The sequence below is a fragment of the Thamnophis sirtalis genome, unplaced genomic scaffold (genome assembly GCF_051295495.1).
Source record: "Thamnophis sirtalis isolate CommonGarterSnake01/CBP01778 unplaced genomic scaffold, rThaSir2_p1.2 scaffold_8, whole genome shotgun sequence".
Lineage (NCBI taxonomy): Eukaryota > Metazoa > Chordata > Lepidosauria > Squamata > Natricidae > Thamnophis > Thamnophis sirtalis.
This window is the reverse complement of record NW_028261388.1, coordinates 71,670,807-71,692,916: the sequence shown is the minus strand read 5'-3', so window position 1 is coordinate 71,692,916 and position 22,110 is coordinate 71,670,807. Positions and strand designations below refer to the sequence as shown.

The 22,110-nt window shown below is 47.3% G+C and overlaps 1 protein-coding gene across 1 annotated transcript; it reads right to left on the bottom strand.

Moving 5' to 3' along the window:
• Nucleotides 1-229: 229 nt before the first annotated feature.
• Nucleotides 230-3,188, bottom strand: INSM1 (INSM transcriptional repressor 1). The gene has a single exon (XM_087721897.1). The coding sequence runs from the start codon at nucleotides 2,766-2,768 to the stop codon at nucleotides 1,377-1,379; it is 1,392 nt and encodes a 463-aa protein (XP_087578023.1). The 5' UTR covers nucleotides 2,769-3,188; the 3' UTR covers nucleotides 230-1,376.
• Nucleotides 3,189-22,110: the final 18,922 nt, after the last annotated feature.

Below are 22,110 nucleotides of genomic sequence, written 5' to 3'. Positions count from 1 at the left end.
CATTTGCCCCTAAGTTGAAGAAATAGATGCTCCCCTCAAATTGCAGATAAATCACGATAGCCAACCGGGACTTATTTAACAGCTAAAAAGCACAAAACTTTTCTTTTTCCAATTGCAGCCTCAGCAATCCCAATGGAGTAATCTTGCCCCAACCAGAATGGTTAATGGCCATTCTGTAGGAATGGATAAAGCATAGAAAAAATGGGAGGGGGGGGAGAACAATGTACGCTTGAATTTGAAAATATTTTATTTGAATAATAAATAATTATACAGTTAAAACAGTTCTATTGAAGCATTCTATAAATAGCTAACAGTTAAGAAAATAATTGTGTGTAGAAAAGAGATTGCATCTAAAAGTAAGCGGAGCTGTTTGAGAGCTCTCCAAACAAGAATAAGAGTTGCAGTTGTACATTTATTCTAGATTATAAAAATTAAATCCCTTTCGGCAAGATTTGCTTTTTAAAAAAAGGTAATCGTGCAACCCAATGTATATTTACCTAGAAATGAGCCCCACAGATTTCAGAAGGACTTTTGTCCAGGGAAGTTGAGTTTGGGACTGCAGCACTTAAGAGCACAGTGAAATGGTAAGAGAAATGCAAAGCACATCAAAAATGATATATAAACACCATAATTAATAAATAACCAATAAATAACCATTGCGCATAAATCAACATATACACAGAGTGTCAACAAATATCTCTAGTTCAAAAAAGAAAGAAACTCGAACGGTTGGCATTTTATAATATTAAGGCAGCGTCTACAACATTTTTCAACAACAATAAAGTCAAGGCAATTGTGGCTATACTAACCAAAGTTATATCTTTTAAGCGGTTTGATTTTGTTCACATACAAAATGAAAATTTAAGGAAACGAACCAACCAACAACAACGAAAAGGTAAAGCCAAAATCCCAGCAGTTCACAAGCCATAATAAAGCTAATCAAGTAGGTAAAATGTTCGGTTCACAGCCTGTGAAATGTAAAGGCATCCATCATCATTCCTTAAGATTCACTTGGGGCAGCGGGAGAGAGAGAACGGGGGATTTTTGTCCCATTAAAATAGCTCGGGGCCTTGGAGCAGCTCCCGGGTGCAGGGAAAAGAGGGAAGGGGCTGCTCCAGAGTGCGCCCTCCGAGCCGCACAGATACGACGCCTTAAACCCCAACATCACACAGATGCTCAGTGGCTGGCAGGGGTCGGGGGAAAGGGAGAGAGCCCTACGAAACAGCAGCAGCAGCTGAAGAAGGACCGTCGCTAGTTGGCAAACTGACCCGGCCGGATTCCCGCAGGAAAGGCCAGCCAAGACTAACAGTCCTTGCCCTTCCGTAGGTCGGTCGGGGCGGCGCTGGTGCTGGAGGCAAGGCACTGCGGGATTCCCTCTAGCAGGCTGGGCGCACGGGGACCTGGAGCAGGATGACCTGCCGGTTCTCCGAGGGATGGCATTTGTTGATGTGTCGGGTGAGGCCCGGCGAGCTGTAAAACGTGGCTGGGCAATATTTGCAGGGGAAGGCCTGGGCGGCATGGAGAACGCGGAGGTGGCGCTCTTGGCCGCTCTTGCTGGGGAAGGTCTCCCCGCACACCGGGCAGAGGTGGCACTCCCCGGACAAGCTCAGCGGGCTGTGGCCGGACGCCGCCTCTTCAAGACAGGCCTCTGGAGGCGGCCGAGCCTGGGACAAGCCGTCCAGGGGCTCGTGGTGGAGCGGCAGGTGCTTCCGCAGGGCGCTCTGGCGTCGGAACCGCTTGGCGCAACGAGGGCAGGCGAATTCCTCGGCTCCGGAGGCCTCCGGTTCTCCGCTGCTGCCTCCCCCGCCGCTCCCCGGACTCGGCGTATCCCGCTCGCTGCTGCTGCTGCTACTGTTGCCGCCGCCCCCTCCTCCTCCCTTGGCGGCCTCCTCCGGAGCAGGCTTGGCTTTGGTCGGGGGTCCGTTGACCGGCCGCGGTTTGTGCCATCGGCGATGCGAGGCCAAGTTGGCCGGGCAGCTGAAGAGCTTGTCGCACTCCGGGCAGCGGTACTCGACGCGCACGATCCGCGAGCACTTGTGCTGAGCCAGAGCCAGCGGGTCCGGGTAGCGCTCCTTGCACAGCTGGCAGATGAATTCGCCCAGCGGCTGCGCGCTCCCCGCTCTCAGCTCCGCGGCCGAGCCAGCCGGCGGCTGCTGCTGCTGCTGTTGCAGTTGTTGCGCGGCCAGAGCCGGCTCCGGCGGGCCTTCTTTGATCCGCAGGCCCAGCACGGGCGACGTGGTTACCTCGTCCTCGAAGTGCAACTTGCGGGCCGCCTTGGCCTTCCTGCCCTGAGACCGCTTCGAGGCGCCCGGGCTCGACCCGTGGCTGCGCTGGGGGACAGGCGGCGGGCCAGAAGCGAGGGCGGCGGCGGCGGCGGCGGCCGCGACTGCCCAAAGCTTGAGTTCTCCTCCAGGGCCCAAGAGTAACGGTTCCGGCGCCGGGAAGGACTCGGCCGAGACGGGCGAGGCCAGGTGGAGGCTACGCTCCTCGCTCACCGCTCGCGCTGGGCTGTGCAGAGGCGCCGGCGAAGAGGGGCCCTCCGGCGTCCCGAACTGCGGCACGGCGGGCGCAGGCAGAAGCGCCGCTTCGGCGGATTCCGAGGCCGAAACTGCGCTGGGGAAATGAGGGGCGGGAAAAGGCGGAGGCACCAAGAGCTGCCCCGGATCGCCTCCTCCTTCCAGCCCAGCGCCCGGGTAGCAGGAGCAACGCGTCCGGTAAGAGATGGGCGTAGGTCTGCGACTCCTCTTCACCAAAAAGCCCCGGGGCATCCTCGGGCAGCTCCGGGGAGGCGTTTGCGGCTGGTGATGCTGAGGCTGCCTCGATCTCTGAGCGGCAAGCGCGGCGCTAGCATCCAGCTGGGTCCTTCTTCGACCAGCCCGCCTTCCCTCCGTCAGCCGAGCCCAACGAGAGAGAAGCGGAGGAGGAGGAGGAGGAGGCTTCTCTTCGCCTCCTCGCTTCGCCCGCTCGCCGTCTGTACTGAGGAGGACTCCCCGGGCGTCCCCGCCAGAGCGCCACGGCCGCCGACTCTCGGTGATGTTGCCCCCCCGAGTGGCCCAGCCTCACCGCCCGCTTTTTAAGGGGGGAGGACAGCATTGTTCTGGGCTCCTGCTCCTCCTTGGAGCCAATCAGCGCTTCCCGCGGCTGCTCCATTGGCTTTGAGGCAGAAAGGGGGCAGGCGCCCGCCGAGCAAGTGGCTGAGCTAGGTAGAGCGCAGCAGATGCACCTGAGGGGCTCGGCGCTTTTCTTTTGCTTTTTGTTTTTTTTCCCTCACCCCCCCTTTTTTTGGCCTTCTTTTCTTAGGCCTTCCCTTCCCCCCCTCCCCTCCTCATCCCCCAAAAGGCACACGCCCAGCTCCGCCTCCTTTCACGGTCTGCTGCTTTTCTATGGGAAGGCGCACGTGCCTGGCTTTTGTGTCTTTTCTCCAGGCGGGGCCCAAGAGCTGCCAAATCGAAATAGCCATCAGCATGACAATAAAGGGACGGGGGAGGACGAGTGTGTTGGCAGTTGGGGGGGGAGGGAGAGAGAGAGAGAGAGAGCTGCCCCCACACCTCCGCGAGCAAAATAGCAACAAAAGAGAAGAATGAGTCGAAATATGCCGACGAGAGGAGGGCAAAAAAAAACGCAGGCGGGAGAAAAAGGAGGGACGGGTGCGCGGAGCAAGAGAAGGACGCCAATTGTTTAAAAGCCCTCTGGGGCCGGGACAATCCTGAGGAAAGGGGCGGCTATAGAAATCGTGGGGCGCGCGAGCTTCTAGTGGCGGAACAGAAGCAGCCCGGCGCCACACATGGGGGGCTGCGGGGGGGGGGCGGGAGGGAGGGAGGTGGGGAGGGAAGGAGGAGAAGGCGACGCGCGCCAGCCCGGCCTCGCCTCCCTCCAGCCGCTTGTTGTCTTTCGCCAAGGCGAAGGCTTCTCGCGGCGGAAAGCTTTGTCCGCAGAAAGCACTGCGACTGCGCTGGCGCTTTTGAGGAACACCCCCCCCCCCCACTTCTCGCAACCCTCTTCCCTGCTGCCCGGCTTAATCCCGTGCAAAGCTACTCAACAGCAAACCCATAGAGTTCAATGGGGCATTGCCATTTTTAATGTCTCGGGCCAACCGGGGTGGGAGTTTGTGTGTGTGTGTGTGTGTGTGTGTGTGTGTGTGTGTGTGTGTGTTTGTGGGGAAGCGAAATCCCAGGCGCTCGTAGGCGATTCCCTTTCCAGTTTTCTATTCCGGACGAAGAACCGCAACCGGAGGGTTGCAACACTTGACGGACAGCCGGGGGGGACGGGGACGGGGGACCTGTGGCTGTTTCAGACCGCAAAGATGCGCGCTGTAGCGCGGACGCTCAGAACCGCCGCTGCCTTGGGGTGCGCATGTCACGTCGCTGCGGCTTCAGCTGTTTACCCCGTTCGAGCGTCGGCGCGTTTATAAACGTGTAAAGGCCCTACTGAGCAGAATGGAATGGGGCTTTTGTGCCTTGACTCGACGAGACATTTTGACCTAGAATTGTGTTGTGAAGGCAGGTAAACACCTTGGGCCTAAGAGCATCCTGAGCAATGGAGCTTTTCTTTGCTTGTCTAAGACCTTCCTGGTGGCGGGGAGGTGGGGGGGGGGGCTTCGTTTCTTCCAGCCGTCTTTGAGGATCCTAGTTAGTTAAGGCAGTGTTTCTCAGCCTTGGCCACTTGAAGATGTCCGGACTTCAACTCCTAGAATTCCCCAGCCAGCATTCGCTGGCTGGGGAATTCTGGGAGTTGAAGTCCGGACATCTTCAAGTGGCCAAGGTTGAGAAACGCTGAAATTAGGGGCAGGATCTGACTTCAAGTCTTTGCAACAAGTCCGACTCAAAACCCAACGGCTTTCAGGAACAACAGCGACTGTGCAGCTCCGAGGCTTAAATTCCCCTCCTGGCTAACTTTCTACCCGGCTAGGGAAGCAGCGGGGCCACGTTCCCTACCATCGGAGGCTCTTCGGGGGGCGAGGGGGGGGGGCTCAAGCAACACCCGAGGACCCCTCCCATCTGCCGCGCCTGGACTCTTCTGCTTGCCAGGTTCCAAATTCTATTTTGTAACCGCTTTGCCCCCGCGTAACATGTAATTACAGCGAGCCCAATTCTTTGGAAACCGTGCCCGTTTATTTCGGCTTCCTGTCGGGAGATAGGATTGTTTCTTTTCCACCTTCTGGCCTGGATCCGATATTCTCCGGAGCGATCTTCGAGGAGGGAGCCGAGCTGCATTTCAAAAGGGGCAGAGAATCGCCCCCCCCCCGCCTCCTCCTCCTCCTCCTCAAAGCACCAGATGGTTCAAACCCGAATTCATTCGGTTTAAGTGGGCTGGATTGGTGGGTCTCCATTCTGATACAGACTCTTTAAAGTTGATGAAGGCGCCCTCGGCGGCTCAGGGAGGGAGCGAGAGAAAGGACGGAGCCCGAGGGGGCTCATGCATTTTAATCCAGTGAGGGCATTTGGCTGTTTGACATCTGATGCTAAATCAAGGGGTCTAATCAAGGAGCCAAAGCGGGAGGGAGAGAAAGGGCCTGTCTGCCCAAGGAGGTCTTCCTCTGTCTCCCTCGCCACCTTTGTCAAGGAAATTAACCTCTGGGTATTGAAAGGGAACCGCGGCCAATCTGGAGCAGCAAGAGGCGCGTGCTGCTGGGGGGACGTGGAGCGGGGCGGGGGGGTGGGTGTTGCAGCGACCGGAGAGACTCCGTGCTAAGCCTTCCCACGGCGGACGCGCAAACCCAAACCCACTGCTAGCCGGTTCGGATCTTCGGGCGCTGCGAGGCCTTAAGAACAAGAAGTTTCTCCCGTCCGATCTTGCGCTTGGCCCCTTGAAAACAAAAAAGCTAATCGGGGAAAGAAGAGCGGGGAGAGGGAGTAGAAGCGCGGCTTCCTAACCGCTTTACCGGCGCTGGTTCGCTGCTCCGCAAGCCCGCCCTTCAATCGCTTTCATGGGGAGCATTCGAGGCCCGGCGCTTTTCATTTTGCTGACTGCTAACCAGAACATGGATTTGTTCTTATGCAGGTCAATTTTCCATTCTCTTCCCAAAACCTCGAAGAGATGAACAGAATCGTTTTCCGAGATGTTTTCCCCAAAAGGATCCTTTTACTCACTTAAAGCTGGTAAAAAAAAAGAAGAAGAATAAATGAGAAATAACTCTTCTTTAATTGTATAGCAAGGGAAAGTAATTCTGTCCTTCTATATTAAACCCAAGTTGTCAACATTCAGTATTGTAATCTGTAGTTTGGGTATGGATTCCATGTATTCTCTCAACCATTCTCTTACAGTGACTTTCTCTCTTCTCTCCAACGCCGCACCACTAAATATCAATGTAATTAGTCTCTTCATTTAGATTTAGGGAGCTTCCCAATTGCCAGGGTTAAATGCATTGGTAATTTGTCCCAATTAAATTTGATCCCTGTTCTGTACTATATACAGTTGTCATTAAATTTTAGATGGATTTAAAAGACAAAGTGGGTTGTTTTAATTTAAATCACTGGGGGGCTCAAAAGATGTAAGAGGTTTTAACACACACACACACACACACACACACACAAAACACACAGTAAACTCTTGACTACACTTGAGATTTTTTGCCTTTTATCCAATGCCACATGAAAGTAAACATGAACCCTCTTCGTTAAAAACCTTGTCCTTTCAAAAGTATTTGAAAAGAACAGTCTTTAAGTTTTTCAATGAGAAAGGAGAAAAAGGAGAAACATGGAAAGCACCATTTTTCAAAGCAGGCGCAAGCAGCCCTTACAGAAATGTGTGCAACTAGTCAGGGAGAACATTTCATCTCATTTTTTGCAAGCATCTTAGGATGCCTGGCAGTCCTTCCTCCATTCACATGTAACCCTTTTGAGGACATACTCTGAAACTCTCTGCTCCCCTGAGATAAGATGAACTCAGCTGGACTGTTGTTAAAAATTGCCTTCTCCACCCACCCCCCCTTATCATGTGTGCGTCGAAACTCCTCCCATTACATCAAAGACAAAGTCAGGTGACCAGCAGCCAATGGGGCCAGAGAGGTGTTTATTGGCTATTTCAGGCTAATTGGGCAAATCCTCTTCCGTGGTCCCTACTTGACCTTGCCAGCCACCATTCTGCTGCTGTCTCCCTAGGGAACTGGACACTGCAGTACATGGAACACAACTACCTGTCTGGGCTTGAAGTAGAATAACAGTGAAATGATATACGGTAATAGAACAGTGTTTCTCAACCTTGGCCACTTGAAGATGTCCGGACTTCAACTCCTAGAATTCCCCAGTCAGCATTCGCTGGCTGGGGAATTCTGGGAGTTGAAGTCCGGACATCTTCAAGTGGCCAAGGTTGAGAAACACTGTAATAGAATATTGTAATAGGTTGAAATACCATAAAACTGATGGGAATGGAATGGTACGTCCCCAATTCCCCCCCCCCCCGCCCCGCGGCTGCCTCCTTGCCTCCCAAGCAGCACAGAGGGATCCATAAGTAGACATCTGTGCTGGTGACTATTTTTCTTGCTGGATGGTGTTATATTGAAAGGGGAGGTAGTCGATTCAGAGATTTTAACAGACAGCCCCTTCTATGCTGCTTGTGCAGAACAACACTATTCAGCCATTATTAGTCGGAAGATTGGCAGTAAGAGCAACAGATGGATCGGCAGTGGGCACAGCAATTTTTCTGCAGCTTATAAAACAGGTGAAACAGCAACAAAAGTGAGGAATGCGAATGCCTCTGATGCAGTGTTTCTCAACCTTGGTCACTTGAAGATGTCCGGATTTCAACTCCCAGAATTCCCCAGCCAGCATGGCTGGCTGGGGAATTCTGGGAGTTGAAATCCAGACATCTTCAAGTGGCCAAGGTTGAGAAACACTGCTCTAATGCAACTAGCAGAGATTAGGGCTAGAGGTGTTGTACTTCACAAATTATTTATTTATGAAGTGAAATCCTGTTGGCTTCTAAGGATTTTAAGGCTCTTAGAGGATGAAAAATGGTGTTTCCTGTGCCATTCCAGGCAAGCACAAAGCCCCCCAAAATATGCAAACAAAGAGTGATTCCCAGGAGTGATTTATGACATCATCTAGCTCATCCAACCATGCAATGATCCTGAGAATGGGCTTCAGAGTGCCACAGTGATGCTGTGAAATGATGCTAAGGATACTTAATCACTAAGGGGAAAAAGCTTGGTGGGGAATTGGTCAGTCTTGTGTATTGGAATGTAGATCCCATCAATTTAGGCTAAAACATGAGAAGCACCAGGTTGAGTAGATGTATACGGGATTAAGAAAGAATAGAATCCTCCACTGAAACATTCCAGGGAGAAATACTATTATTTTTTTCTTTCTCCCACTGAAATAAATGAGACTTTCTAAATCAATTTACCTGGAAATTAAGCATCATTTGGAGCCAGCCAGCCTTAAATAAACTTATATAGTATTGCACCATGAAGTGCCCTGAGCTTGGCTTGAATTGTGACTCAATCACTCTCATTAATGGAAGCTTTACAGTATATTGCAAACCAAGTGTCAAAAGAAACATTGGTTAGCTGGATTCACACAGTACAGTTGGCCCTAAACCAGGTTAACTAAATGCAATAGCTGTGATTACAACACATGCTATGCTCAAACAACTAAAATATAGCTTAATATGATACAGTAATCTGGATGCTTAAGACAATCATAGAATTTCTTGTAATATATTGAACAGCACACTATCCAACACCATTTCAACCTGATTTAGTGTGCTGTTTGAACCTATATATTACTAAATGAGTTACTGACAACTTTTAGCTAAATTGCTTACTTGTGAATTATTCAAATGGGGATAGAAAAAATAATGGGAAAAGGCTATTTTCAGTACTTGGGATCTTTTGAAGCAGAAAATACTGAGTCTGAGTACATACAAAGATTGGTGCCACCTGAAGGCTTCCCTTCAGTCACCAAGGTACTCCACGGAAGGGGGCAGAGCAGACTAGATTTCTCTCTCCCATTTCTTGCATGAATTTCCCCTTACCACCGGTAACATCATATGCCTTTAAAAAAACCATACCTGCACAAATCATACTCTTCGTGAAAACAAATCGTGTATTGGAGTTCAATAAGACTCCTAGGAAGCCAGGACTCCAAGCTCCTTCTCAGAATTATTGCCATTTTTAAGGCTTCTGGCTCTCTTATTTATAGAAGTACCAGGAAATCGGACTGGCAGTATTTAATCTGAATGTTCAGGTGGACATAAATCTGATCTGTTATGCTTGCCTTCCAGCATTATGGCTAACTGGCATTGCTAACTAATGGGAGTCAAAATATTATTTAATGCCACAGAGTCCTTTCCAACAGAGAAGGCTGTAAATGTTTAGGTTCTTGGCATTTTCTCTCTGTTTGCCATCCTTAGTGCACACACACGATTTGCCATCCTTGTTCCATCCTTAGTGCACACACAAGATTTGCAGCCTATAAACTCTAGCTAAGAGTCTCTATGGTCTGATTGTGGTCCTATTGCAGCAGACTTTATGATTGCTTCCTATCAAAATGGGAAGTGTTTGGTTTAACAGAAAAGAAATGTTGCCTAAACTTCCTGCAGCCACAAAAAGAAGCTATGATGTGACCAGAGAAAGAATGACTAGAGTTGTACTAGGATGCACCATGTTCATGCCTGAGACTTAGTTTTCTTATGCACTGGTTAAATAGGACCAAAACAAGCCTGATGTGTGATACAAACATTAAAATGGGAAAATGAGATAGATCAGAATTCTCTACCATATCACATATTCTGTGCCACCTCCAGCATGATGACAATAAGCAAAGCATGGGCCACGCATTGCCTTTGAGTCTTTCTTCACTTAAAATTGACATCAGCATCAGAATGTCCTGGCATCTCCTATGTTCTGTCTTAGCACACTGTTCCTATCTTGTTTCCCACATCAGACATATGTGAGTAGAAAAGAAATGGGCATTATGAACTATACACGATGAAAGAAATAGAAAAGTGAAAAAGATTTCATGCGCATAAGTTAAAACTCAGAATTTAAGTGAAGCTGAGACTGACAATCACACGATAGGAAGGCACTTAATAGAGTTAATATAAAGTAGCATATTCGAGCTAGTTTTCCATTTAAGTCAAGGGAAACATCTGTCCAATGGCCGAGGATCAATTTATGCTATCGATTTATAAAAAAAATGCTCATTATTCCCACTATTCCTTGCTTTGCAAAGAAGCTCAGCTTGGTATTTTCATTCATTTTAAAATATAGTGCAAATCATTGCTAATGACTTCTATCTTGAGATTGTTTCCGACAGCCAAGTTAAACTGTTCTCCACCAATACATGAGGATCAGAATATTTGCTGGCATTAATTTTGCTTCCTCATGTTGCCAGACCTTGTTTCTGTCACGGTAATGAGGTTGGCAAATGGTCTTCCCCTTATTCATTGTTGTAGCCCAAGCAATTGAAGGAGAGTAATTGTTTTCTTTTTTCTTCCTTGTTTAAATTTTATTTTCATTTTCATAACACACACTCACATGTATACTATACATAGCCCATATCATATAGTGTTAAATAATAATTACATCAGTTCCTCTTGTCAACAATGCCCAAAGGAAAAAAAATAGAAACCCATTATAGCTCTTCTGCTCTCCATACATTCATTCATTCATTCATTCATTCATTCATTCATTCATTATATTTATATGCCGGCCTTCCCCCCCCCCCCCCCCGAAGGGGACTCAGGGCGGCTAACAAATCAAATCAGGGAAGGGGGGGGTACAGACAAAAAATAAAAAATAAGAACGATACATAACAATACATAATTTAAAAACACACAACAGTCATACCATTCAAGACGGGGGCAACAGCTCTTTAGCGCCAGGCCTGTCGGAACAGCCAGGTTTTAACGGCTTTGCGAAAGGCCTGGAGGGTGGTGAGGGTTCGAATCTCCACGGGGAGTTCGGTTCCAAAGGGTCGGAGCAGCCACAGAGAAGGCTCTCCTCCGGGTACACCTCTTTCTTCTACCACCCTCCAACTTTCTATCTTCCCTCCATCATCCTTTTCTACTCTACTTCCCCTCCCTTTCTACTGCTCCTCTCTCTACAATCCACTCCTCCTTACCCTTCTCATCTTCCCCCCCTTACGCTGGCTTTGAGTAATTGTTGATTCCCTGGCTTTGTTTCCCTTTCCATCAAGATCCAACTGGATGGAAAGACACCCACCATTCTCCTTAAGGATCCACCATTCTCCTTAATGGGTTCAGGATGGGGATAAAGTAGAAAGAACAGAACTTTTTTCTGAAAAGTTGCCTAATGAATGGAAGGTGATAAGATGGAAAGGTGCTCCCCCCCCCACCCTCCTCACAAGTCCTCTCACATGCCCGTTGACTACCAGTTTTAGTATAATAGAAGAGCCGAGGTGGCACAGTGGTTAGGGTGCAGTACTGCAGGCCACTTCAGCTGACTGTTATCTGCAGTTCAGCGGTTCTAATCTCACCGGCTCAAGGTTGACTCAGCCTTCCATCCTTCCGAGGTGGGTGAAATGAGGACCCAGACTGTGGGGGCGATATGATGACTCTGTAAACCGCTTAGAGAGGGCTGAAAGCCCTATGAAGCGGTATGTAAGTCTAACTGCTATAACTGCTATAATTGCAATAAATCTCAGTGCCATTACCTTGTTAGCCAGACTTACTATTTGTATTACTTGTGCTAAAGAAAGAGAAGCAAGCAGCACCTATGTGTAGCGGGGAGGGAAAGAAACCGCGCAGTACAGACTGAGGGGCAACAGCACCTCGCTGGGTAATTTGGAAGGCCGCATTTGCCCACTCCTCGATCCGAGCAGCCTTCCGCCTCTTTTCTATCCTCCGCCTCTTCCTCCCTGCTGTTCTCCGGCGGGCACCTTCCTCGGCTTTGGAACCCCCGCTCTTACTCCCTGCGCGGCGGAAACAATGGTGGCATTGCTGACGACTATTTGACCCGGGCCAAGCGGGGCCTCGGGAGAGAGGCCTTTTGTGTTCACAGGAATTAGCGATTGTTGTGCCAGCCCGAGGGACACGCGAGAGACACGCGAACGCCCTCCGCCCGCCTTCCCCCCGCGCCCCGGCTTCGGCCTTTTATTCTCCTTACTAAGCTGCGCGCCCTCCCTGGCTTGTCAATCTCTTCCCCCCCCCCCCCCACAACCTTTGTTCGGCACTATTAGCATAAAGCTGCCACGGATCTCCCGTTTAAATAATTACGCCGCAAAGAAGAGGGGGGGGATATGAAAGAAGGAAAACAAGAAAAAACAAAACCCACCAAAGGGAGGGGAGGAAGAGCTCTGGTTTTTTCTTGCCCCGTTTTCATGTCCGCCCATTGAATGCCGGGACCAGCTTGCGTCCTACTGCAAAATGAGGACCCGGATTGTTGGGGGCAATATGCTGACTCTCTGTAAACCGCTTAGAGAGGGCTGAAAGCCCTATGAAGCGGTATATAAGTCTAACTGCTATTGCTATTGCTATTTAGGGGAACCAGAGGAGACACTTGACTGTTTTGGTGGCAAATGAGGTTGAAGCCCCCTCCCAGCCCCCCAGAAGGGCCAAAGCAGTGTTTCTCAACCTTAGCAACTTGAAGATGTCTGGACTTCAACTCCCAGAATTCCCCAGCCAGCAAACGCTGGCTGGGGAATTCTGGGAGTTGAAGTCCGGACATCTTCAAGTAGCCAAGGTTGAGAAACACTGTTTTAGAAGCTACTGGCCACACTTGGGTTTGCATTCTGAAGGCTTGTTCCCAAAGTAGGTAGGATAAGGAAAACCAATTTTGTGGGATCACGAAAAGTACCCTGCTTTTAAGAAATAAAGACATTCATCCAGAGTTGAAGAAGAGAAGCGAAACGTCTTCAAAGAAGAACTAGAAAGTCCAGTTACCTCCTGAAAAAGCACCTTTAGGGCATTCATCCATAGTGTATAGTTGAAGGTTGAGGTTGAAGCCTCCCCCAGCCCCCCAGAAGGGCCAGAGCAGTGTTTCTCAACCTTGGCAACTTGAAGATGTCTGGACTTCAGCTCCCAGAATTCCCCAGCCAGCGAATGCTGGCTGGGGAATTCTGGGAGTTGAAGTCCGGACATCTTCAAGTTGCCAAGGTTGAGAAACACTGGGGTCCAGATGAGAAGGAGAAGGAACAACCCAGTTAGCCGCAGGCGAATACATTGGGCCGCATTTCCCGCCTCAACTAAGCCGGGGCCCAAAGACTTTGCAAGAAACTTATTTCGAGAAACCTGAAAAGCATCGCTCAGAAGCGGCCGGGACAGGGGGCTGAAGGGCTGGTGGAGTTGCAGCTCAAGCCACTCGGCGCTAACTTTCCAACGAAGCTGCTTAGAGACAGACAGTTGCAGGCAATTGCAGCAGAAAGGTCAGGCGCCAGCTGCCCGCCCCCGCGGCAGGAGATGCAGCCGGGGGTGGTGGTGGTTGGGCGGCCCCTCCCAAATCCCCGTCCCTCTACTTCGCGGGCTCTTTGTCCTTTGCTCTGTGGCGGCGTGTGCGGGAGTGCGGTGCCGTCAAGGGCGCGCGTGTTTCATTTGTCCGGCGCAAATGTGTTTGCTCAGCGATGTGTGCCTTCCCTGCCTAGTCTCTACTTAATGAGGGAGGCCGTCGCTTGGTGTTCCTATTAGCATACAGCTGCGGTCCCTCCTCCTCCTCCTCCTCCTGCCTTATGGGCAAAGCACACTTTATCCGGCCTTATCATCTCTTTCCTTAACTAGAACAATCAACAGTTTCTCACACTTGACTGAGCCCACTCCCAGCTCGGCCCTCAGCCCGCCTCCTTTCTCTTGTTTTGCCTCTACCCCCCCCCCCCCAAACACACACACCCCGTCGGAAAATAACATAAGCGTGGTTTTACATCTTTTTTTCCCCGATCTTCTATTCCTTCTTTCCTTGCTGAGAAGGAAGAGGGCATAAGCCCCTTCCAAGCATCTCAGGCGCCGGTTCTGTGCCAAGAGTTGGAGGAGATTCACAGTTGGAAAATATTGTCTACGTTTGTGACCTCTTTTCAGGCATTTAGTTTAGTTTTTAGTTTTAGTTTTATTATTATTTATAGGCCGCCCTTTTCCCTGAGGGGACTCAGGGCGGCTTACAAAATATAGGGAGGGGGGTACAAAACAGTAAACATAAAACAATACATAAGTAAAAATAGTACACAACATTCATTCATCATTCGGGTGGGGACAGATTACGATCTTTATCCCCAGGCCTGACGGGATAGCCAGGTCTTGAGGGCTGTGCGGAAGGTCTGGACGGTGGTGAGGGTGCGAATCTCCACGGGGAGATCGTTCCAAAGGGTCGGAGCTACTACTGAAAAGGCTCTCCTCCGTGTGGTTGCCAGTCGACACTGACTGGCGGATGGAACTCGGAGGAGGCCTAATCTATGCGATCTAATAGGTCGCGAGGAGGTAATTGGCAGGAGGCAGTCTCTCAAGTACGCAGATCCACTACCATGAAGGGCTTTATGGGTGGTAAGTAGCACCTTGAAGCGCACCCGGAGGTCAACAGGTAGCCAGCGCAGCTCGCGGAGGATAGGTGTTATGTGGGCGAACCGAGGTGCACCCACAATCACTCGCGCGGCCGCATTCTGGACTAGCTGAAGTCGCCGGATGCTCTTCAAGGGGGGGTTCTGCTTCACATATCCCTACAATCCCAATCTACTGGGTATCACTGTAAGGCTGGGCTCTCTTTAGATTCAGGCCTTATAAATACTGGCAAACAACCAAATCAAATCCATTGCAGTACTCCAATTGGAAAAGTGATATAAAATGGGCTTTTTTTTTTTTTAACAAAATGCCAGTTGCTGGGGCTTTTTCTGTCTTGCTGTTTAGTACAACATGTTTTTTCTTCCTCCTTGCACTTATGGTTGATGTTAATTTTGCTGCAGCTCATCAATAAGATAGGTTTAAGTCACCCTTAGCTGTAGTGGTATTAGTGCCCCCATTCTGGTAACCCATTAGTAACCCCATTAGTCCATAGGCAGCTTGAAGATGTGCAACCTTCATTTTGGTTTTGTCGTTGACCTCCTTATTAGAAGGAAGTCTGGCTATCGTGCTGACTTGAAACAGACCAAAATTGAAATCAGCAATGAAAACAGCAAATTACATGCCAAAACGGTTTCTAATGATTCAGGAATGTGTGGATAGAACTTTTAACTCAGCGGTGGGGAAGGATTCTTTCACTGAATGTAGCTAAATCTGACCTCACTCTTGCTAAAAAACCCATCCCATAAGGGAATTGTCTCATGTACGCTGTTAGAGAATGAACATTATAGAACACATGTTTTGTTTGTTGAGAAAATTAATTTGTGAACCAATGTGATTTAAGAATCCAGGAAATTACTAGATAGTTGGCTTAATAGTGATGGTTTAGTGAAGCTAAACTAAAGGTTCCCCTCGCATGCTGTTGTTCCTGACTCTAGTGGGTGGTGCTCATCTCTGTTTCAAAGCCGAAGAGCCAGTGCTGTCCGAAGACATCATCTTGGTCATGTGGCTGGCATGACAGTGCCAAAGGCGCATGGAACACTGTTACCTTCCCACCAAAAGTGGTTCCTATTTTTCTACTTCCATTTTTACCTGCTAGGTTGGCAGAAGCTGTGACAAGTAACTGGAGCTCACTCTGTTACACAACGGCGCTAGGGATTCGAACCCCCGACTGCCGACCTTTCTGATTGACAAGCTCAACATCTTAGCCACTGAGCCACCATATCCCTTTAGTGAAGCTACTACAAAACAATTAAGTGTTAATAATGCTTTTGTTCTTGTTTACAGTACCTCTACTACTAAATGAAGCAGTTCTATCATTTTTCAGGTTTCTACATGAGCGTGAAATTTTGATAAAAATGCAGCTGCTTTAAAAATCGCATTTATTTTAATACATTACTTAAACCAGATACATCTTTTTCCAAGTGCTGTGCTATGCTATGTGAAATCTAAAAACTAAAATAGTTTTGAAGCATGCACAGTCCTCTTAAGCATTAGACCTGACCAATTTGTGGGGCCCCACAGATCTTTTCATTTCCACCAGGTTGAGAGTTTTTATGCTGGTCTTGACTAATTTTGATTGGGTTTAGTTGTCTTTGGTTGCTTAAAAGTGCTTTTTGTGCAATGTGTTTTTACTGAATTTTAATGCTTTTGCTCTTTTCAATTTTGTAAACTGCCCTGAGCTGCATGTTGATTGAGCAGCTATATCAATTGATTAAAGAAATGAATAAGGCTCTGTATTGGAAATAATAATTTTACTTGCTTGTTAATTTTCTAGAGTGAGAATTGAGCAGAAAATTTGCTATTTTTGCCTTCACAAAATAAGCAATTAATAGGGACAAAGAATATCTGCATGCTCTGAGAAAGTCGATATGGAAAATGTTCTGTATATATTAAAGCATTTTATTTACACATTCATTTATTTTTTTGGATTTAGAGCCTACTGACTCCCAAATTGCTCTGTGAAGCTTACAGTCGAAAACCTGAACAAACATACCAAAAAAATCTGAAAAAAACCTGCAGCGAACAAAGGACTTGAATATTGAAATATAGAACCTTTAAATAAAACTCTGAGAAATTAAGTTCAGATAACATATTTTCTAACAGTTATCCTGTGAAATAGGCTAGATACAGCAAGATCTTGCTTATCTTTGCAAGATTATTAGAATAATTTATGGGGATTAGACTGTTAGTGGGCAGTTTTAAAAATAGCTATGTGTTACCGCCAGTTGGATTCTTAGTAGAAATTGTTTTGAAGATTGATTGGGAAAGTGTCTTTATGTTCTTCTTATGGTCATCTGGTTTGCTATGCGATACTTTCTAAAAGGGCCATGTGAAAGATCATCACTGCTAATAAAATAATGGACAGGAGTATAGTCAACCAGTAAAAGTGAAGAATGCTTCCACTATATACCTCTTAGAGGTTGAGGGACGTTATTCCAGGGAAGATCTCTTTGTAGCCTCTATGGAGCTTAGTTCCCTTTATAGAAGCCTAACAGACTGAAGTACAAATGTGCTCTACATGGGGCTGCCCCTGAAGTGCATCTGGCGACTGCAGTTAGTTCAGAATGCGGCCGCGCGAGTGATAGTGGGCGCACCTCGGTTCGCCCACATAACACCCATCCTCCGCGAGCTGCACTGGTTACCTGTTGATCTCCGGGTGCGCTTCAGGGTGCTGTTGACCATCTTTAAAGCCCTTCATGGTAGTGGATCTGAGTACTTGAGAGACCGCCTTCTGCCGATTACCTCCCTCCGACCGATAAGATCGCACAGACTGGGCCTCCTCCGAATTCCATCCACCAGTCAATGTTGACTGGCGACTACACGGAGGAGAGCCTTTTCTGTTGCAGCTCCGACCCTGTGGAACGATCTCCCTGTCGAGATACGCACCCTCACCACCGTCCAGGCCTTCCGCGCAGCCCTCAAGACCTGGCTATCCCAACAGGCCTGGGGATAAGCCTCTAATTTGCCCCACCCGAGTGTTGAATGTTGAATGCAAGTTGTGTTTTTATTATTTTATTTTGCTCACATATTGTTTATTTTGAATTGCACCCCCTCCCTAATGATTGTAAGCCGCCCTGAGTCCCCTCAGGGAAAAGGGCGGCCTATAAATCCTAATAAAATACTAAAATACTAAAATACTAATTACTTTGCATATAATGACTAGTGCCCAAGGGTCACACATAGACATCAAGATCAGATAGGCCAGTGATGGCTAACCTCTTCTGGACCGAGTGCCCAAAGTGTGGCATGCACATGTGCATGTGTGCCCCGAACCCACAAAATGCAATGTGCATGTGCCCTGTGCTTCTGCCCCACCCCCATGCATGTGCCCCACTCCCACGCATGTGCATGCCCCTCCCATGCCCCCCCCATGCAAGCATAGCAAAGACCCAAAGACCAGCTGACCGGGGGGAGACAAATGGGCATGTGCGGCAGAGATGAACCGGGGCTATGGCTTGCATGCCATCAGACGGCGCTGTGTGTCACCTCAAGCATGCATGCCATAGGTTCACCATCATGGAGATAGGCAAATAGGAACACCTAGAGAAAAAGCGTGACAAGCTAGTTTGCAAAATGGCATTGAACAGGTCAATAAAAAGTTGAACTCGTGGTTTCTGTTTTGTCTTTTTTGTAGCTAAGCATTTAATAGTTCATTTTGAACTTTAATGGATCATGCAAACCCAAAATGTAGGAATAATTTAGTGACCAATGAAGCTTAATGCAGAAATCCAGCCAGTGAAGAGCAAGCACAATGAAGCACATATATTCAGAAAGACAAACTTATAGATAGAGATCCATGCGGAAGGATTAAAAAAAACTAAAATCCTTCAGGATTCTGTTTCATGTACAGTATAGCCTGCCCTACATCAATAGAAATTTCAGCGTTCCTGTGGAGTCTGTTTCCTGATAGCGTCTAATTTCAATCTTGAAAACCTAACTCTGGTTTTCCTTCACTCATTCTTATATTCAGATAGTTAAGGTGGAGTGAAGTTTCTAGCGTTCTCTTCATTTCTTGGTCTTAATGTGCTTTTGTAATTGCCCCCTTATAACACTTTCAAGATAATAGCTGGCTTTCCAATAATTATTCTGTACTATTGTTTATTTATATCAGTATTTCTCAACTTTTAGCAATTTTATGATGTGTAGATTTCAATTCCCAGAGACTCCTAACTTGCATGTTGGCTGGGGAATTCTGGGAGTTGAAGTCCACACATCTTAAAAGTTGCCAAGGTTGAGAAACAATTATTATATGGTTGTTGTTAGTGGCTATCTTGCATGTTTTTGCATTATGCTTGCCTATTTCTTATGGTTCCACCACGAAACCGTGGACGACAAAATCGCGGTCGACGAAAGCGCGTATGTGACGTCATCACAGCGCGACGTAAAAGATCGAAAAATGTAAAAATAAAGCGAAAACCTTACCCTAACCCCCCCAAACCTAACCCTAAACCTAACCCTAAACCTAACGAAAAACCTAACGCTAACCCTTAACCTAACGCTAAACGTAACGCTAACGCTCTAAACCTAACCCTAACCCTTAACCTAACCCTTACCTTTATGTGAATCGGCTTGCTGTAATTTAATTTTTATTTCAATTTTTCGATCTTTTTTGTCGCGTTGTGATGACGTCACATACGCGATTTCGTCGACCGCGCTTTTGTGGAACGCGGTTTTGACGGGTCACGATTTCTTATAACAAGTTTTGATTTTGCTTCTGCTTCATATGATTAATCAATTTCTTGCAGACTGACCTTGACCTTAATTTGGAATGAGAGGAAGTGAGTTGCTCAAGGTTACCCAGTTGGCCTTCACAGCTACAGCAAAACTAGAGTCTGGTTCTCCGTGATCTTAGTCCAGAGTCTTAACCACTACATCACACTGATTCACTTTTACTTATTATGTTTAACAGTTCTATCATTTTAAGCCTTTTCCCGTTGAAAATAGCATGTGTAGGCATGTGATGTAAAGAGTCAACTAACTCCTCAGTTGATGTCTGGTGTAACGTTCCCGTGGTTGGCCCATGAGGCCAATGTTGAGAAAAGACAGGAGACAACCTTTCTCGGGATGGAGCGACCCAGATTGGGGGTCTGAGAGCCCCTTTTATTGAGATAGGACAAAGGCAGGAGGAGCAATAGCATGTGAGTAAAAACAGCCTGTAAAAGTACAATTTCTAATCTACTGCTCAGTCTCTATATGGTTCAATCCTGGACGTCAATGGTAGGGCACATCTCAGAATGTTATGTTATGCACTATCAGGATGTTATGGAGTTGTAGGAGTTTGTTTTCTCCTGTGTGATTCAGCGTGACTTTGCAAGCCCTAGTATGAACTGGGCCATGGAGGACACACACCTACACAAGGAACTATATTACAACAGTAATATAGGGAGAATCCTTGCTGCAGTGGAATTCTAACTCCCAGAGTTATATTTAATTGGGATGCTTCCTTCCCATTCAAATACATGGATATTTTCCTTTGACCACATATATGAGATAAATAGCCTAGCAAGAACCTCAATATGGCCATGAGCAGAATGGTGCCTATGGCACTGTATTGAAAATACTGGGACTGATGAACAAGAAGCATTTGAGGATTAGGTAAAAGGAGAAGATACTAAATCTAGGACTGTGGGAAGTTATCATCCAGCCCTCTCCCAGAAAAATGAAATATCCTAGGAAATATTGAAAAGGCAGAATATTTCTCTGGATGTGAAAAGAAAGAAACATGCTTTAAAAGGCAGAATAGCTGCCTGTAGCTTCCTGCCCATCCCCACTTTGTCAATAGGCCATTGAGGAGGCCAGGCTAGCCCACTTTACATAATAAAGACTTCTCCACTCCAGCCCCAGGGGGGATGGGAGTAAAGGCATGATGATGTTGGAACTTTACTCAACTGACCACAAGGCATCTGAGAACTCATCACAGCCTAGAGAGTAGCCCCTGCATGGCCCCATGGGAGTCTGACAACCAATCAGAATACATTTCTTACACAGGAACAGGAAACAGAGAAGTGGGACTAAACAGGGTATAAAAAGCCTAGCAAGCCCCTCCTTCAGCCCTTTTTCTTCTTCTCCACCAACATTGAAGTATGTGATCAGGGCTTTTCTGTTCAGGGCTCAAGCCATGTGGCCCTGTCCAACAATAAACCATCTTTCCAAGCAGCCTCCATGTCTCCAGTGTCTTCTTCCCCACTTGGAGCTGAACCCAGAAGGACATTTCTTTCAACAGGACGAATGTGATGGTGAAGCAGGACTGATAAGTCAGCACACCAAGCACTCTTCCACACACTCTGGAGATCTCAGAAGCTTCATGGCATGCACACCCAGATGATGTTCAACTGGCCCATTATGACAACATACAGTACTAATGAAGACAGCGGTTTTATGCACACAAAGACCAAAAAGCATATTATAAAAAAACTTGTGGAGAATAGGGAATAACAAGCAAGAAAAACAGTTCCTTCTGAAAGAAATGGAGGCTCTTTCAGTAGATAGTAAGCATTTTACTATCACTCCAAACCAAAATCATTATTATCTAAGTCAGGGGTGTCAAACTCAAGGACCACGGGCCCGATCCAGCCTGCAGCGTGCCTAAATCTGGCCCACTGGGCCAGCCTGGAAATATCAAAGGACCGGCCTGCGGTGCCTCTGCCAGCCAAAATGGCTCAAGTAGAGTGTAGCCTGTTTTTGGCCTCCCCAGCCTCCAGCAGCCACCAAACCCTCTGCCACCAAAAACAGGCCACACGGAGCTCCTGCAAGGCTCCCACATGGCCCGTTTTCAGCTGGCAGTGTGCTGCAGGTAGACTGGATTACAATTATGTAAGTGCCTGATCAGAATAGAAAACAAGCAACATCCTATGCTAATACTACAGTGTCAGCACTCCTTCATTGGATAATCAGGAAAGAAAACCACAAGACTCCATTGATAGAAATCAAGTGTACTTTTACTAATTATAAATGAATAGAAGCGTAGCAAAGCGAAGACTGATTATTTAGGCGCGAAAGCAAATGATATATAGAATAACCCATTCCCCACCCCTTGGCATCCCAGTTACAGTCCAATCATAATTCTCCCAAGTGTCAGGTGCGAGATAACTTCGAAAGGCATCACCAAGATGGATTGTCGGTGCCGTTGGCCTTGGCAGGAAACCACCTCCGCATGCGCAGTAAGACAGGCAGCAGAAACTCCAGAATCTTCCTCCAGCACAAGTAGTAGTCCCCTCCCAAATACCATGCCCCCCCTCCCCGTTTCAATGACAGCCGAAGCAGCAGCAAAGCAGAGGCTGACATACAGTTTAATGCCAGATTTTATATACTGTAGGTCCATTTAATCTACAATCAACAATGTATAATTAACAGCCATTTCTATTTACTATCCTGGAAATTTTGCTGTTAGATCTTTTATTATCATGTTTTTTATGCTATTGTATTTTATTATTAGTTGAATAATAACAATACAATGGTATAAATAGCTTTTCTGCCTGGAAAAAACAATTTATTATTAAACAATTGAGTATAGATTTAGAAATAAAAAGTTTAGTGGAGCATGAAGAATATGTAATAAATGTTTGCCAGTAATATCTAGTAGAAGAGATAGGAAAATGGTTATAGTAAAGAACTATGGAAAGAAAGAAGAGAAGGGGAGAAATACATCTTGAGCTTGTGTCAAAGGTT

Coding starts and splice junctions, on each gene's coding strand:
- INSM1 (XM_087721897.1), bottom strand. CDS start 2,768: ATGCCCCGGGGCTTTTTGGTGAAGAGGAGTCGCAGACCTACGCCCATC.